The sequence below is a fragment of the Oncorhynchus mykiss genome, chromosome 13, assembly GCF_057628025.1.
Source record: "Oncorhynchus mykiss isolate SJ-2025 chromosome 13, ASM5762802v1, whole genome shotgun sequence".
Lineage (NCBI taxonomy): Eukaryota > Metazoa > Chordata > Actinopteri > Salmoniformes > Salmonidae > Oncorhynchus > Oncorhynchus mykiss.
The window spans coordinates 7,957,501-7,974,179 of NC_143034.1; the positions used below are offsets into that span (position 1 = coordinate 7,957,501).

The window sequence follows — 16,679 nt, forward strand, 5'->3', positions numbered from 1 at the left end:
GGTAGGAGAGAGGAGAGACGGGTAGGAAAGAGGGGTAAGAGAGAGGAGAGATGGGTAGGAGAGAGGTAGGAGAGAGGAGAGACAGGTAGTGGAGAGGGGTAAGAGAGGAGAGACGGGTAGGAGAGAGGAGAGACGGGTAGGGGAGAGGGGTAAGAGAGGAGAGACGGGTAGGAGAGAGGAGACAGGTAGGAGAGAGGAGAGACGGGTAGGGGAGAGGGGTAAGAGAGGAGAGACGGGTAGGAGAGAGGAGACAGGTAGGAGAAACAGGTAGGAAAGATAGGAGAGGAGAGACAGGTAGGAGAGGGAAGAGACGGGTAGGAGATGGAAGAGACGGGTAGGAGATGGAAGAGACGGGTAGGAGAGAGGAGAGACGGGTAGGAGATGGAAGAGACGGGTAGGAGATGGAGGAGACGGGTAGGACTTGGAAGAGACGGGTAGGAGATGGAAGAGACGGGTAGGAGAGAGGAGAGACGGGTAGGAGATGGAAGAGACGGGTAGGAGATGGAGGAGACGGGTAGGAGAGAGGAGAGACGGGTAGGAGATGGAAGAGACGGGTAGGAGATGGAAGAGACGGGTAGGAGATGGAAGAGACGGGTAGGAGATGGAAGAGACGGGTAGGAGATGGAAGAGACGGGTAGGAGATGGAAGAGACGGGTAGGAGAGAGGAGAGACGGGTAGGAGATGGAAGAGACGGGTAGGAGATGGAGGAGACGGGTAGGAGAGAGGAGCGACGGGTAGGAGATGGAAGAGACGGGTAGGAGATGGAAGAGACGGGTAGGAGATGGAAGAGACGGGTAGGAGATGGAAGAGACGGGTAGGAGAGAGGAGAGACGGGTAGGAGAAACAGGTAGGAAAGATAGGAGAGGAGAGACGGGTAGGAGAGGAGAGATGGTAGGAGAGAGGAGAGACAGGTAGGAGAGAGGAGAGACAGGTAGGAGAGAGGAGAGACAGGTAGGAGAGAGGAGAGACAGGTAGGAGAGAGGAGAGACGGGTAAGGGGGCAGGAGAGGAAAGACGGGTAGGAGAGAGGGGAGAGACGGGTAGGAGGGAGGAGAGATGGAGAGGAGAGAGGTCAGGTTACAGACAGGTGTGAGACGGGCATAGAGGTGAGACGGGCATAGAGGTGAGACGGGCATAGAGATGACACAGACAGACGAGACAGAAAGTTAATTCCCACTAGTTTCGCACATACTAACATGAAGCATTCAGACTGTCATTCAAATAAACAGACAGACAGACAGACAGACAGACAGACAGACAGACAGACAGACAGACAGACAGGACTGCCACGCGGAAAGATCTACACAGACGTTGCTCTCTTACTGCCACATGGACAGAGCAAATAGACAAAACCACACACACTGTGACCCTTCAACACAACCCCCCCCACCACCACACACACTGTGACCCTTCAACACAACCCCCCCCCCCCCACCCCACCACGACACACTTTGACCCTTTCTGCAACACATAGAGAAAAGTAAGCTGACACACACACTACAATCATTCCTGTCCCACACACACTACAATCATTCCTGTCCCACACACACTACAATCATTCCTGTTCCTCACACATACATTACAATCATTCCTGGCTGACTCCTTCCCGTTGACCTCTCCCCAGGTCCACCTCGTTGACCTCTCCCCAGGTCCCCCTCGCTGACCTCTCCCCAGGTCCCCCTCGCTGACTCCTTCACGTTGACCTCTCCCCAGGACCCCCTCGCTGACTCCTTCCTGTTGACCTCTCCCCAGGTCCCCCTCGTTGACCTCTCCCCCAGGTCCCCCTCGCTGACTCCTTCCCGTTGACCTATCCCCAGGTCCCCCTCGCTGACTCCTTCCCGTTGACCTCTCCCCAGGTCCCCCTCGCTGACTCCTTCCCGTTGACCTCTCCCCAGGTCCCCCTCGTTGACTCCTTCCAGTTTGACCTCTCCCCAGGTCCCCCTCGTTGACCTCTCCCCCAGGTCCCCCTCGCTGACTCCTTCCCGTTGACCTATCCCCAGGTCCCCCTCGCTGACTCCTTCCTGTTGACCTCTCCCCAGGTCCCCCTCGTTGACTCCTTCCAGTTTGACCTCTCCCCAGGTCCCCCTCGTTGACCTCTCCCCCAGGTCCCCCTCGCTGACTCCTTCCCGTTGACCTATCCCCAGGTCCCCCTCGCTGACTCCTTCCCGTTGACCTCTCCCCAGGTCCCCCTCGCTGACTCCTTCCCGTTGACCTCTCCCCAGGTCCCCCCCGTTGACCTCTCCCCAGGTCCCCCTCGCTGACTCCTTCCCGTTGACCTATCCCCAGGTCCCCCTCGCTGACTCCTTCCCGTTGACCTCTCCCCAGGTCCCCCTCGCTGACTCCTTCCCGTTGACCTCTCCCCAGGTCCCCCTCGTTGACCTCTCCCCAGGTCCCCCTCATTGACTCCTTCCAGTTTGACCTCTCCCCAGGTCCCCCTCGTTGACCTCTCCCCAGGTCCCCCTCGCTGATTCCTTCCCGTTGACCTCTCCCCAGGTCCTCCTCGCTGACTCCTTCCCGTTGACCTCTCCCCAGGTCCCCCTCGCTGACTCCTTCCCGTTGACCTCTCCCCAGGCCCCCCTCGCTGACCTCTCACCAGGTCCCCCTCCCTCTCTCTTACCGCGACACAGGTGAGTGCAGTGAGAACTCCAGAGAAGAACCCTCCTGCTCCTCTACCAGGACTGGTCTTGGGGATTCCTCTGGCTGCCTGATCACCATACCTACAGACAGGTTACACACAGACAGACAGGTTACACACAGATAGACAGGTTACACACAGACAGACAGGTTACACACAGACAGACAGGTTACACACAGACAGACAGGTTACACACAGACAGACAGGTTACACACAGACAGACAGGTTACATACAGACAGACAGGTTACACACAGATAGACAGGTTACACACAGATAGACAGGTTAGACATGCTACAGACCGGTAACAGACCGGTAGCAGACAGGTAACAGACAGGTAACAGACAGGTAACAGACCGGTAACAGACATGCTACAGACCGGTAACAGACCGGTAACAGACATGCTACAGACCGGTAACAGACATGCAACAGACATGCTACAAACCGGTAACAGACAGGTAACAGACCGGTAACAGACAGGTAACAGACCGGTAACAGACATGCTACAGACCGGTAACAGACCGGTAGCAGACAGGTAACAGACAGGTAACAGACCGGTAACAGACATGCTACAGACCGGTAACAGACCGGTAACAGACATGCTACAGACCGGTAAAAACATGCTACAGACAGGTAACAGACATGCTACAAACCGGTAACAGACAGGTAACAGACCGGTAACAGACAGGTAACAGACCGGTAACAGACATGCTACAGACCGGTAACAGACATGCTACAGACCGGTAACAGACATGCTACAGACCGGTAACAGACAGGTAACAGACATGCTACAGACAGGTAACAGACCGGTAACAGACATGCTACAGACCGGTTACAGACCGGTAACAGACATGCTACAGACCGGTAACAGACATGCTACAGACCGGTAACAGACCGGTAACAGACAGGTAACAGACATGCTACAGACCGGTAACAGACTGGTTACAGACCGGTAACAGACATGCTACAGACCAGGAACAGACATGCTACAGACCGGTAACAGACATGCTACAGACCGGTAACAGACATGCTACAGACCGGTAACAGACCGGTAACAGACATGCTACAGACCGGTTACAGACCGGTAACAGACATGCTACAGAAAGGTAACCGACCGGTAACCGACCGGTAACAGACATGCTACAGACCGGGAACAGACATGCTACAGACCGGTAACAGACATGCTACAGACCGGTAACAGACATGCTACAGACCGGTAACAGACATGCTACAGACCGGTTACAGACCGGTAGCAGACCGGTAACAGACTGGTTACAGACCGGTTACAGACCGGTAACAGACGGGTAACAGACGGGTAACAGACGGGTAACAGACGGGTAACAGACGGGTAACAGAGGGGGCCCTAGGTATGAGCAACATGTTTATACAGCCGGGGGTTTCCATGCTACCAAGCATCTCAGAGTAGAAGTGCTGATCTAGGGTATACACCAGTCAGCAACAGGTGTGGCCGAATCCACTCATTTGAAGGGGTGTCTACATGCTTCTGTAGATGCAGAGCATTCAGAAAGTATTCAGACCCCTTCCCTTTTCCCACATTGTTATGTTACAGCCTTATTCTAAAGGGGGGATTAAATCAAATCAAATTTCCTCATCAATCTACACACAATACCCCATAATGACATCACAATACCCCATAATGACATCACAATACCCCATAATGACAAAGCTAAAATAGGTTTAGAAATGTTTGCAAATTTCAACAACAAAAAAAAATGAAATTGATTGGACATGATTTGGAAAGGCACACACCTGTCTGTATAAAGTTCCACAGTTGACAGTGAATGTCAGAGCAAAAACCAAGTCATGAGGTCAAAGGAATTGCCCGTAGAGCTCAGAGACAGGATTGCATCGAGGCACAGATTTCGGGAAGGGAACAAAAACATTTCTGCAGCATTGAAGGTCCCTAAGAACACAGTGGCCTCCATCATTCTGAAATGAAGGCCGTTTGGAACCACCAAGAGTCTTCCTAGCGCTGGCCGCCCGGCCAAACTGAGCAATCGGGAGAAGGGCCTAGGTCAGGGAGATAACCAAGAACCTGATGGTCACTCTGACAGAGTTCCAGAGTTCCTCTGTGGAGATGGGAGAACCTTCCTGAAGGACAACCATCTCTGCAGCACTCCACCAATCAGGCCTTTATGGTAGAGTGGCCTGACAGAAGCCCCTCTTCAGTAAAAGGCACATGATAGATCGCTTGACGTTTTACCAAAAGGCACCTAAAGACTCTCAGACCTGATGAAACATGATTCTCTGGTCTGATGAAACCAAGATTGAACTCTTTGGCCTAAATGCCAAGCATCATGTCTGGAGGAAACCTGGCACCATCCCTATGGTGAAGCATGGTGCTGTTTTTCAGTGGCAGAGAGACTAGTTGGGACCAAGGCAAAGATGAACGGAGCAAAGTACAGAGAGATCATTGATGAAATCCTGAGCGCTCTGGAGCAGGTTGTCAGACTGGGGCAAAGGTTCACCTTCCAAAGGGACAACGTCCCTAAAGCACACAGCCAAGACAACGCAGGAGTGTCTTTTGGACAAGTCTCAATGTCCTTGAGTGGCCCTGCCAGAGACCGGACTTGAACCCGATCGAACATCTCTGGAGCAGCGACGCTCCCCATCCAACCTAACAGAGCTTGAGAGGATCTGCAGAGAAGAATGGGAGAAACTCCCCAAATACAGGTGTGCCAAGCTTGTAGCGTCATTCACATGAAGACTCGAGGCTGTAATCGCTACCAAAGGTGCTTCAACAAAGTACTGAGTAAAGGGTCTGAAAACGTACGTAAATGTGATAGTTTTTTAATAATAAATTAACGAGGGAAAATAAACAATTGAATCCATCTTAGATTAAGGCTGTAACCTAACAGAATGTGGAAAAAGTCAAGGGGTCTGAATACTTTCTGAAGGCGCTGTATGTATGTGCACAGTACCAGTCGAAAGTTTGGACACACCTACTCATTCAAGGGTTTTTTTTTTTTTTTTTACTATTTTCTACATTGTAGAATAATAGTGAAAAAATCAAAACTATTAAATAACACATATGGAATCATGTAGTAACCAGAAAAGTGTTGAATGAAAATATATTTTATATTTGAGATTCTTCGAAGTAGCCACCCCTTGCCCCAAAGACAGCCCTGCACACTTGGCTTAGGAAAGAAATTCCACAAATTAACTTTTAACAAGGCACACCTGTTAATTGAAATGCATTCCACCTCATGAAGCTGGTTGAGAGAATGCCAAGAGTGTGCAAAGCTGTCAACAAGGCAAAGGGTGGCTACTTTGAGCAATCTCAAATAGGCCAGCTGGCTCTGAGTGTGTTAGTATGGTACCTCTGATAGAGCCAGCAGGCTCTGAGTGTGTTAGTACGGTACCTCTGAAAGGCCAGCAGGCTCTGAGTGTGTTAGTACGGTACCTCTGAAAGGCCAGCAGGCTCTGGGAGATCTTGGGGTTCCCCTGGATCTCTGCTCTCCTCCTACCCACCACCTCTGAGAACAACCGCTCTACTGCATCTCTGAAAGAGGGAGGAGGCAGGTAGAAAGTAGGGAGAGGGGTAGAGGAGGGAGAGAGGAGGGGATGAGCAAGATTTATTTATTTAATCTTTATAACCAGGAAGGGATCATTGAGATGAAAATCTCTTTTTCAAGAGCGTCCTGGCCAAGATAGTCAGCACCAAGTCGTTACAAAAAAAATAGACAGACAGACAACATGAAAAACTACAAGTCATCTAGTAAAAACCATTGAATTCACAAGAGTATAACAAAATCAAAAACAGCAAATTAAAAACATTGACAGGTCAGGGAATCAGTCTCAAAATCCTTCATCAGTGATTTAAAACACCAAATCGGGACAAGTTCTTCCAGTTTAAAAGTATTTTGTAAGGTGTTCCAAGACGATGGCCAGAGGACATAAAAGCCCTTTTACCAAATTCCGTTTGGACATTTGGAACAGTTAGCAGGATAAAGTCCAGCGAACGAAGAGACGACCCACAACATTTCTGAACAATAAAAATGCCCAAATAAAAAGGTAGTAAACCCAAATGTCTTTGTAAATAAAGTATACCAGTGACTGAGTCTACGAGTGACTAGAGAAGGCCAGCCAACCCTGGTAGTCTACGAGTGACTAGAGAAGGCCAGCCAACCCTGGTAGTCTACAAGTGACTAGAGAAGGCCAGCCAACCCTGGTAGTCTACGAGTGACTAGAGAAGGCCAGCCAACCCTGGTAGTCTACGAGTGACTAGAGAAGGCCAGCCAACCCTGGTAGTCTACGAGTGACTAGAGAAGGCCAGCCAACCCTGGTAGTCTACGAGTGACTAGAGAAGGCCAGCCAACCCTGGTAGTCTACGAGTGACTAGAGAAGGCCAGCCAACCCTGGTAGTCTACGAGTGACTAGAGAAGGCCAGCCAACCCTGGTAGTCTACGAGTGACTAGAGAAGGCCAGCCAACCCTGGTAGTCTACGAGTGACTAGAGAAGGCCAGCCAACCCTGGTAGTCTACGAGTGACTAGAGAAGGCCAGCCAACCCTGGTAGTCTACGAGTGACTAGAGAAGGCCAGCCAACCCTGGTAGTCTACGAGTGACTAGAGAAGGCCAGCCAACCCTGGTAGTCTACGAGTGACTAGAGAAGGCCAGCCAACCCTGGTAGTCTACGAGTGACTAGAGAAGGCCAGCCAACCCTGGTAGTCTACGAGTGACTAGAGAAGGCCAGCCAACCCTGGTAGTCTACGAGTGACTAGAGAAGGCCAGCCAACCCTGGTAGTCTACGAGTGACTAGAGAAGGCCAGCCAACCCTGGTATACAAAGTGCCGTTGTGCGTAAGGGTTTTGCAGTTGAAAATAAATCTCAAAGTGCCATGGTAAAGAGTGTCAATTGATCTCAAACGCTGAGCGGAAGCATTCATATATAAAATATCCCCATAGTCTAGTAAAGGCATAAATGTAGCTGATACTAGTCTCCTTCTGGCTTCAACAGAAAAACAGGCCTTATTCCTAAAATAAAATCCCAATTTCAGAGAGAGAGAAGGGAAGGGTGGAGAGAGGAGGGAGAGAGAGGGGTAGAGGATGGAGAGAGGAGGGGATGAGAGAGGGGTAGAGGATGGAGAGAGGAGGGGACGAGAGAGGGGTAGAGGATGGAGAGAGGAGGGGACGAGAGAGGGGTAGAGGATGGAGAGAGGAGGGGACGAGAGAGGGGTAGAGGATGGAGAGAGGAGGGGACGAGAGAGGGGTAGAGGATGGAGAGAGGAGGGGACGAGAGAGTACCACGCTGATACCCTGCCTACAACTGACTGTAGCCCAGGTCTGCCCAACCCACTACTACTACTGATCTACCACGCTGATACCCTGCTTACCACTGACTGTAGCCCAGGTCTGCCCAACCCACTACTACTACTGATCTACCACGCTGATACCCTGCCTACCACTGACTGTAGCCCAGGTCTGCCCAACCCACTACTACTACTGATCTACCACGCTGATACCCTGCTTACCACTGACTGTAGCCCAGGTCTGCCCAACCCACTACTACTACTGATCTACCACGCTGATACCCTGCCTACCACTGACTGTAGCCCAGGTCTGCCCAACCCACTACTACTACTGATCTACCACGCTGATACCCTGCCTACCACTCACTGACTGTAGCCCAGGTCTGCCCAACCCTCTTCCTGGAGATCTACTGTTCTGTAGGTTCAGTCCAACCCTCTTCCTGGAGATCGACTGTCATGTACGTTCAGTCCAACCCTCTTCCTGGAGATCTACGATTGTCACAATTCTATATAGAATTGCAATACATATGGTATTGGCACCCAAGTATGGTGATAATATGGTGAGGTCTAGAGAGTAGTACCAGTACGTTAAGTTCATGCACCCTAGTACCTTACCTCAGCAGGATGTTGACTTTGGGGAACCCCTCCCACTTCTCCCTGCATTCGGGGCACTCAGTCTTCCTACTCGACTCCCACCAGAGAGCCAGGCAGTGGCGGCAGAAGCTGTGGCCACAGTTCAACGTTGTCGGGTTGACCAGGACGTCGTAGCAACAGTGGCACCCAAACTGGTCTTCGCTGATGGAGGGGCTGGCAGAGGGCCGGGGGTACGGAGAGGGAGGGGGGTCAGAGGTCACAGGAGGGGTTAGGGGGGAGGAGAGATCGGAGAGAGGGTTGGGGGCGGGGGCAGCAGCGGCACCCCCCTCCATCTGCTGGATGATCTGGGGTCTGGAGAAGAGAGAACCAAAGAATAAGTGAGAGGGGGACAGAGGAGAGAGAGAACCAAAGAGGGGGACAGAGGAGAGCGCGAGAGAAAGAGAAAGAGCAAGAAACAGAATATGGGTTGTAAAAAAAAAAACTTTCACTACTTGCACTTCCTTACAACACTGTCTTGTATATATGTATATTGTATACTGTATATCTACATAATATGATATTTGAAATGTCCTGATTATTTTTGGAACTTCTGTGAGTGTAATGTTTACTGTTTTTGTTTATTATCTACTCCATTTGCTTTGGCATGGTTAACATATGTTTCCCATGCCAGTAGAGCCCTTGAATTGAATATGAGAGAGAGAGAGAGAGAGAGAGAGAGAGAGAGAGAGACAAAGAGAAAGAGGGAGAGAGACAAAACTTTGAACTGTGTGAGACCCCAAATGGCAAATTATTACCGCAAATCAAAGTTTATTGGTCCTTTACACAGATGTTCAATGTTATCGCAGGTGCAGCAAAATGCACACCTTTCTAGCGCCAACAGTGCAGTAATATTGAGCAATACACACAATCCAAAAGGAGGGGGACAAAACAAGAAATATCACAACGACTACTTTTGACCAGAGCCCAGGGTCCATAGCATAGACACTCCTCCATAGCCCTATGGGTCATGGTCGACATATGTACACTCACTATACTAGGAAATAGGTTGCCATTTGGGACGATTTTTTTTCTCCAAATATTACAGAATAACTGGCTTTGAGTTCTGACAATGTATTTTATGGCTAATAACAGGAACCCACTTTTATAGCTTCTTTAAATTGAGTAGTTTTGACAGACATGCAGTTTGGTTAACTAAATGAGTTAGTAAACAGGAAGTAACTCAAATGAACATAGCAACAAATGCATCCTTGTCAACTCCTCAGATCAACTTATACCGACCGGAAAACCTGTTCCTAGGAAAGAGAGGTTCATACAGGTTCTCATATTATGTCTAGCCATTCAATAAAAACAATCATTATTTTAGCTAGCTGATTCTTGACCAAATCACTGTATCTAACGTTAGCTGCTAACTAGTTAGCTAGTCAGTGGCAAACTCCCACATAATTGTGCTAACGTTAGCTACCGTTTGGTATTAAAAACAACATTTGTCATCTTTAGTTTCCTACCTCGGGAATAACGGCCGTTGCAACCAAGCTGGAAAATCACATCACTGCCGAATAGATGCTCTACCAAAGTTAGTTTTGATTATGCTAGCTAGCTAATAAGACAAGTCGACATTTTTTTCCGAGCAGTCAGACGGGTAAGCTAAACAGCTAGCTTCTCATTTCACTTCTTTCTTGCCAGAGGTATATTCATTACGCGGAAGCAAACAGAGCCGACGGGGAGGGACCTAGATTTATTTATTTTCGTTGTAAAATGTTTTCCGTTTGGAGTGAAAGGTTTCCGTTACTAAACGTTTTGCAACAGACGAGAGCTTTTGAAGCGGAATTCGCGTAATGAATACACCCACAGACTCGCTGTAGGAAAATGATGCGTTCAAAACAACTGGGAACTCGGAAAAATACGAATTTATATTTCGTCGTTAGGTCGGAAAGTCGGAGCTCTAGAAAGAGGCCCGAGTTCTCGAGTTGGATGACTGTTCAAATACATTTCCCCCCTCGGGCCTCATTTATTTTCCGAGTTCCCCGTTGTTTTGAACACACTGATGTCGGAGCTTTCCGACTACCTAGTTGCGAGTTTCCAGTTGTTGTGAACGCGGCAAAACTCACACTCTGGTCACGTGAGCCGCGCGGTGACGTACTCATGAGCTAAAAAAAAAACAATGTGCTAATGCTCTTCCAGTTCAAAGTTCGCTTGTTTTGTCCTTTCGTAGAATCTGTTTCCTGTTTATTATTTTCATGGAAAGTCGTCTATCACACCACGTATGTAGTAATTATCATAGTACATGTCTACGAATGGTTCATGTCAGCAAAGCTGAGCATACTGGTTACCCAGAGCAAACTGGCTACATCGAGCTCTAAAAAAAAGCGATCAGTGAACTAACTCTGTATATTGTGCTACATTGAACCTAAACCCATAGTCATCATGGATACTCTCTACACTTATAGATTACTACCACCCACACATACCAACACGAAGGACCCTGAATACAGTTATAGACTAGTGAAGCTCGAACTTGTAGACTGCTGGCAAACTCCAGACCTGAACATCATCATCAAACAAGAAGAAGAGGAGGAAGAGGATAGCTTTCTACAAGTTAAAGAAGAAGAAGAGGAGGAAGAGGATATATCTCTGCAAGTTGAAGAAGAAGAAGAGGAAGAGGACATCTCTCTACATATTAAAGAAGAAGAGGAGGAAGAGGATATCTCTCTGCAAGTTGAAGAAGAAGAAGAGGAAGAGGATATCTCTCTACAAGTTAAAGAAGAAGAGGAAGATCACACTTTCATGGTCAAAGTAGAGGAGGAAGAGAAGGAAGAGAAGGACAAAGCTCTTGTAGTTAAAGAAGAGGAGGGTGGTTTTGAGGTCAAAAAAGAAGAAGAAGCTATAGAGGTTTTTATTTTTTCTGGTATGTACAGATAATGGGTACGTCCCAAAACGGCACCCTATTCCCTGTAGAGCCCTACAGGCCTTGGTCAAAAGTAGTGCCCTATAAAGTGAATAAGGTGCCAATTGGGACGCAGGCCAATATTGAGTGTTTGCTAGTACGAACCGTAACATGGCACTGTTTCTTCAGATTTAACCCAGCACTCTTTATTTCCTTGACGCAGACGGAAACTGCAACCAGTGGCCTGTCAGTGGGAAGAATCCCTCCGTATCAGAAGAACAACAACAACGACAACAAAAACAGACGCGACCAAAGAAACGGCCAAAACAGACCCAGGAACCCCACCACTCCCCTCTGTACTGCCCCGACTGTGGGATGAGTTTTGTCAGCCCTGGGATACTGAACGCGCACCGCAGAATCCACCAGCCCAGAATAATCCACGCCGCCACCACCACCACCACCGGTGAGCCGTCTCACTACTGCCATGACTGCGGCAAGACCTTCGACACCGCCCGCTACCTCAAAAAGCACCGCTTGGTTCACACAGCAGAGAGGACGCACCACTGTTCCCAGTGCGACCGGAGCTTCCTGAGACTCCAGCACCTCAAAGAGCACCAGAGAACCCACAGCGGAGAGAAGCCTCACTACTGCTCCGCGTGTGGGAAGGGCTTCACCAAGGTCCGACTGCTCCGGACACACCAGCGGCTGCATGCCGTGGAGGGGGCCGACGTCGTCGGGGGTGGGGCGGAGACTGGGATGAAGGAAGGTAGTGGGGTGGCGATGTCAGCGATGGGGCGGAAGAGAGCGCTGAGAGTTCTGGCCGGAGTGGACTACTACTACTGCTCTGAGTGTGGGAAGAGCTTCTCCAGTGCGGCCTATCTTAAGGTGTGTAAAATAGAATCACTCTCACACAACGTCTGTTCCCATCACCACCTGTATTGACAAGCCTATACAGTGGGCCGGCCTTTCTGTTCTTTTCTTCCCCCAAGTACTTTATTAGTCCAGCACCTACGTTTGTTAAGGATGTGCGTATTGACCACAAACGTTTCTACAGATATCAAATCAAATCAAAGTTTATTTGTCGCATATACACATGGTTAGCAAATGTTAAAGCGAGTGTAGCGAAATGCTTGTGCTTCTAGTTCCGACCGTGCAGTAATATCTAACAAGTAATCTAACCGAACAATCACGCTGACATGCAGTTGCCAGACTTGGCTCAGTAGCTGTCTCTCCCATTGAAATAGAACGAATAGAACGCACCTCCCTGTTCCAAGTCAATGATGTCATAATGGGTGGACGGCGGTTCGGTTTGCCAGTCAAATTGCCCGGGTTGGAGGTTCCTAGCCCGTTCCGTTCATTCCATTTCTATGGTGTCTCCAAATAACCATGTACAATAGAAAACCTATTGTCCATGAAACGTTCAGATAGACTATTTCTATCTAGAACAAACATGCCTCTCTGACATGTAGCATACGGAATCACGTCGGCTCTATTCGTGGCATTTCTATTCCGCAAAGTTCAACAACTTTTCGGGCTACTGAACGGCGGCCCTGTTGTTTCAATTTTGATGAACGATGCGTTTCTAAACACAAGAGATTCTGTAAAATAAAGTTCTAATATGTAATTCTATGTTTCTGTCTCAGGTGCATCAGAAGGCTCACACAGGAGACAAACCATACCAGTGTGCTCACTGTAAGAAATCATTCAGCACGTCGTGGGGTTTAAAGGTTCACCGGCAGAATCGCTCTGGAGAGAAGCCCTACCAGTGCGCCGACTGTGGGAAGAGGTTCTCGGACCTGCGCAGCCACAAAGCCCACCGGAGCACCCACACTGGAGAGAAACCATACACATGCCCTGTCTGTGGAAAAGGCTTTGCCTGGCTAAAGAGCCTACAGAAACACCAGGCCACACACAGTAGCAGTGGTGGTGGAGTCATAGAAGTACATATAGAATAATGTAAGATATCCTGGAGGGTTTCACTCCAAACCCAATCTAGTAGGTTAGTTACAACTACGGGACAGGAGGGTAGCTCTCCAGGAACAGGGTTGGGTTATAGGAGGGTAGCTCTCCAGGAACAGGGTTGGGTTATAGGAGGGTAGCTCTCCAGGAACAGGGTTGGGTTATAGGAGGGTAGCTCTCCAGGAACAGAGTTGGGTTATAGGAGGGTAGCTCTCCAGGAACAGGGTTAGGTTATAGGAAGGTAGCTCTCCAGGAACAGGGTTGGGTTAAAGGAGGGTAGCTCTCCAGGAACATGGTTGGGTTATAAGAGGGTAGCTCTCCAGGAACAGGGCTGGGTTATAGGAAGGTAGCTCTCCAGGAACAGGGTTATAGGAGGGTAGCTCTCCAGGAACAGGGTTATAGGAAGGTAGTTACAACTACGGGACAGGAGGGTAGCTCTCCAGGAACAGGGTTGGGTTATAAGAGGGTAGCTCTCCAGGAACAGGGTTGGGTTATAGGAAGGTAGCTCTCCAGGAACAGGGTTGGGTTAAAGGAGGGTAGCTCTCCAGGAACAGGGTTGGGTTAAAGGAGGGTAGCTCTCCAGGAACAGGGTTGGGTTAAAGGAGGGTAGCTCTCCAGGAACAGGGTTGGGTTAAAGGAGGGTAGCTCTCCAGGAACAGGGTTGGGTTATAGGAGGGTAGCTCTCCAGGAACAGGGTTATAGAAGGGTAGCTCTCCAGGAACAGGGTTGGGTTATAGGAAGGTAGCTCTCCAGGAACAGGGTTGGGTTAAAGGAGGGTAGCTCTCCAGGAACAGGGTTGGGTTAAAGGAGGGTAGCTCTCCAGGAACAGGGTTGGGTTAAAGGAGGGTAGCTCTCCAGGAACAGGGTTGGGTTAAAGGAGGGTAGCTCTCCAGGAACAGGGTTGGGTTATAGGAGGGTAGCTCTCCAGGAACAGGGTTATAGAAGGGTAGCTCTCCAGGAACAGGGTTGGGTTAAAGGAGGGTAGTTCTCCAGGAACAGAGTTGGGTTATAAGAGAGTAGCTCTCCAGGAACAGAGTTGGGTTAAAGGAGGGTAGCTCTCCAGGAACAGGGTTGGGTTAAAGGAGGGTAGCTCTCCAGGAACAGAGTTGGGTTAAAGGAGGGTAGCTCTCCAGGAACAGGGTTGGGTTATAGGAGGGTAGCTCTCCAGGAACAGGGTTGGGTTAGAGGAATGTAGCTCTCCAGGAACAGGGTTGGGTTATAGGAATGTAGCTCTCCAGGAACAGGGTTGGGTTATAGGAAGGTAGCTCTCCAGGAACAGGGTTGGGTTATAGGAAGGTAGCTCTCCAGGAACAGGGTTGGGTTAAAGGAGGGTAGCTCTCCAGGAACAGGGTTGGGTTATAGGAGGGTAGCTCTCCAGGAACAGGGTTAAAGGAGGGTAGCTCTCCAGGTTAATGAAGTCACATCACCTGGATTTTAACCTTTTATTTGAAACCTTTTCCAGAAATGAGAATTAGATTCCAAATGAAAGCAATTGTCTCGGTGTGGTGCTGGAGGACGGGGCTGGACCAGCTGACATAAAAAATTAAAGGGGACAGTTTGATTAAAAGCTTGAAATGAAAGTACAAATCCAGGTCAAAACACAGAGCCCTAATTATAGAAACACAACGTCACGCTCTCTCTTGGATGAGGGAATGTTGTTGTGTCAGAAGGACATCAAAATGCCACATAACACCGGCTGGTAAAGCTCTCTCTTGGATGAGGGAATGCTGTCGTGTCAGAAGGACATCAAAATGTCACATAACACCGGCTGGTAAAGCTCTTCTCTTGGATGAGGGAATGCTGTCGTGTCAGAAGGACATCAAAATGTCACATAACACCGGCTGGTAAAGCTCTCTCTTGGATGAGGGAATGTTGTTGTGTCAGAAGGACATCAAAATGTCACATAACACCGGCTGGTAAAGCTCTTCTCTTGGATGAGGGAATGCTGTTGTGTCAGAAGGACTGTTTTAATGACATCAAAATGTCACATAAGTATGTGACTTGTAATTATATATTTTAGATGTTTATATTCATAGGCCAAATGTGGTTTGTAAGCCTAGTTTTTTGTTCTCGCAAAGTGTTCTTTGGATGGATTGTGCAACAGGCGATGGCTATCTTTTGGGGTTTTTTCCGACAGCAAAATGTGCTCACTATAACATGAAGTGTGTGGAGCAATGTTTGGTTTGGATCTTAAATGAATGGATGATGAAAATAAACATGGTCAGTTGTTGCACTCCGATCTGATATCTGTCTTTATTTTGTCGCTGAGCTCAAAGCACATGTTAATGCTAACGTCTGGTAGCAAAACATCTGATTTCTGTCTTTATTTTGTAGCTGAGTTCAAAGCACATGCTAACGTCTGGTAGCAAAACATCTGATTTATGACTTTATTTTGTAGCTGAGCTCCAAGCACATGCTAACGTCTGGTAGCATAACAGTTTTCCACATTGTCACGTCTTCATATCCGCTTTGAAGCCTTTCAAAAGCAGATCTGGCGTTGGAACTGGAGGCGGAGCAAAACCACTCTATTGAGCAGTGGAGGCTGGTGGGAGGATCTATAGGAGGAGTGGCTCATTGTAATGGCTGGAATGGAATGGAGCCAAAACGTGGTTTACATATGTATTGTTAGATATTGTTCCATTCCAGACATTACAATGACCCAGTCTTCCTATAGCTCCTCCCACCAGCCTCCACTGGTATTGAGGTGTGTAACCCACCTCCAAAACGTGGCTGTTGATACTAGGCACACTACTTTAACAGATAAAGTGACTACAGATTTCGTTTCATTTCATGACTGTTATCTTCATTGACTGGTTGTATTGATTAATTATATCGACTAATATGGTTTAACGGTAACCTTTACACAGACATGATTACCAAAAGATTTGTCCAAGATAAAAAAAAAAAAAATCACATCATAAACTAGGTTTCCATCCAATTGGCGACAGATTTCCATGTCAATATTCTAGATTTAGCATAAATAAAATAAGTGCATATTCCCACCAGTGGTGTTTCCACCAATGTGAATTGTTGCGAATAAAAATCAGTGCGTGATGACGTAGGGAACGCAAAATGTACTTTTCCCACTTTAGTTTTCATGTATCGAATAAATTTTTTCAATGTGTTTCAGTTGCATTTTCAACACTACGGATAGTGTTGTCACAAAAACTGTTGCGTTAAATAGCACATGTGCCTAGTCTGGTTTTGGCACGTGCTCTCGATCCAGCAGCTCACAGAGAGAGTTTGGGTAGGTTAGTCTACAATAAAGTATGAGATTATGGATAAGAGCGAGAATATTTTGATTTGTCAAAAGGCATCGATTATCATATCACCAGAATAA

General features: G+C 48.3%; 2 protein-coding genes across 3 annotated transcripts in view; one reads left to right on the forward strand and one right to left on the reverse strand.

Moving 5' to 3' along the window:
* The window catches only part of LOC110487344 (bifunctional apoptosis regulator), a 19,085-nt gene extending 8,945 nt beyond the window's left edge, over window positions 1-10,140 (reverse strand). Inside the window, exons 1-4 of the mRNA XM_090194918.1 lie at window positions 10,002-10,140; window positions 8,518-8,847; window positions 6,057-6,155; window positions 2,617-2,716 (exon numbers count right to left, since the gene is read on the reverse strand). Of these exons, the coding sequence (XP_090051044.1) occupies window positions 2,617-2,716; window positions 6,057-6,155; window positions 8,518-8,828 (510 nt within the window). The 5' untranslated portion in view covers window positions 8,829-8,847; window positions 10,002-10,140. The remainder of the gene's footprint in view (window positions 1-2,616; window positions 2,717-6,056; window positions 6,156-8,517; window positions 8,848-10,001) is intronic.
* A 445-nt stretch (window positions 10,141-10,585) lies between these two features.
* On the forward strand, window positions 10,586-15,578 carry LOC110487336 (uncharacterized). Of its 2 annotated transcripts, none has more exons than XM_036973322.2 (3): window positions 10,586-11,401; window positions 11,604-12,265; window positions 13,024-15,578. In XM_036973322.2, exons 1-3 carry the CDS (start codon window positions 10,921-10,923, stop codon window positions 13,333-13,335), a joined length of 1,455 nt encoding a protein of 484 aa, XP_036829217.2. In that variant the 5' UTR covers window positions 10,586-10,920; the 3' UTR covers window positions 13,336-15,578. The 2 variants fall into 2 exon arrangements, with proteins under 2 accessions (XP_036829217.2, XP_090051040.1); XM_090194914.1 differs by having other exon boundaries at window positions 10,676-11,385; window positions 13,024-13,615.
* Window positions 15,579-16,679: the final 1,101 nt, after the last annotated feature.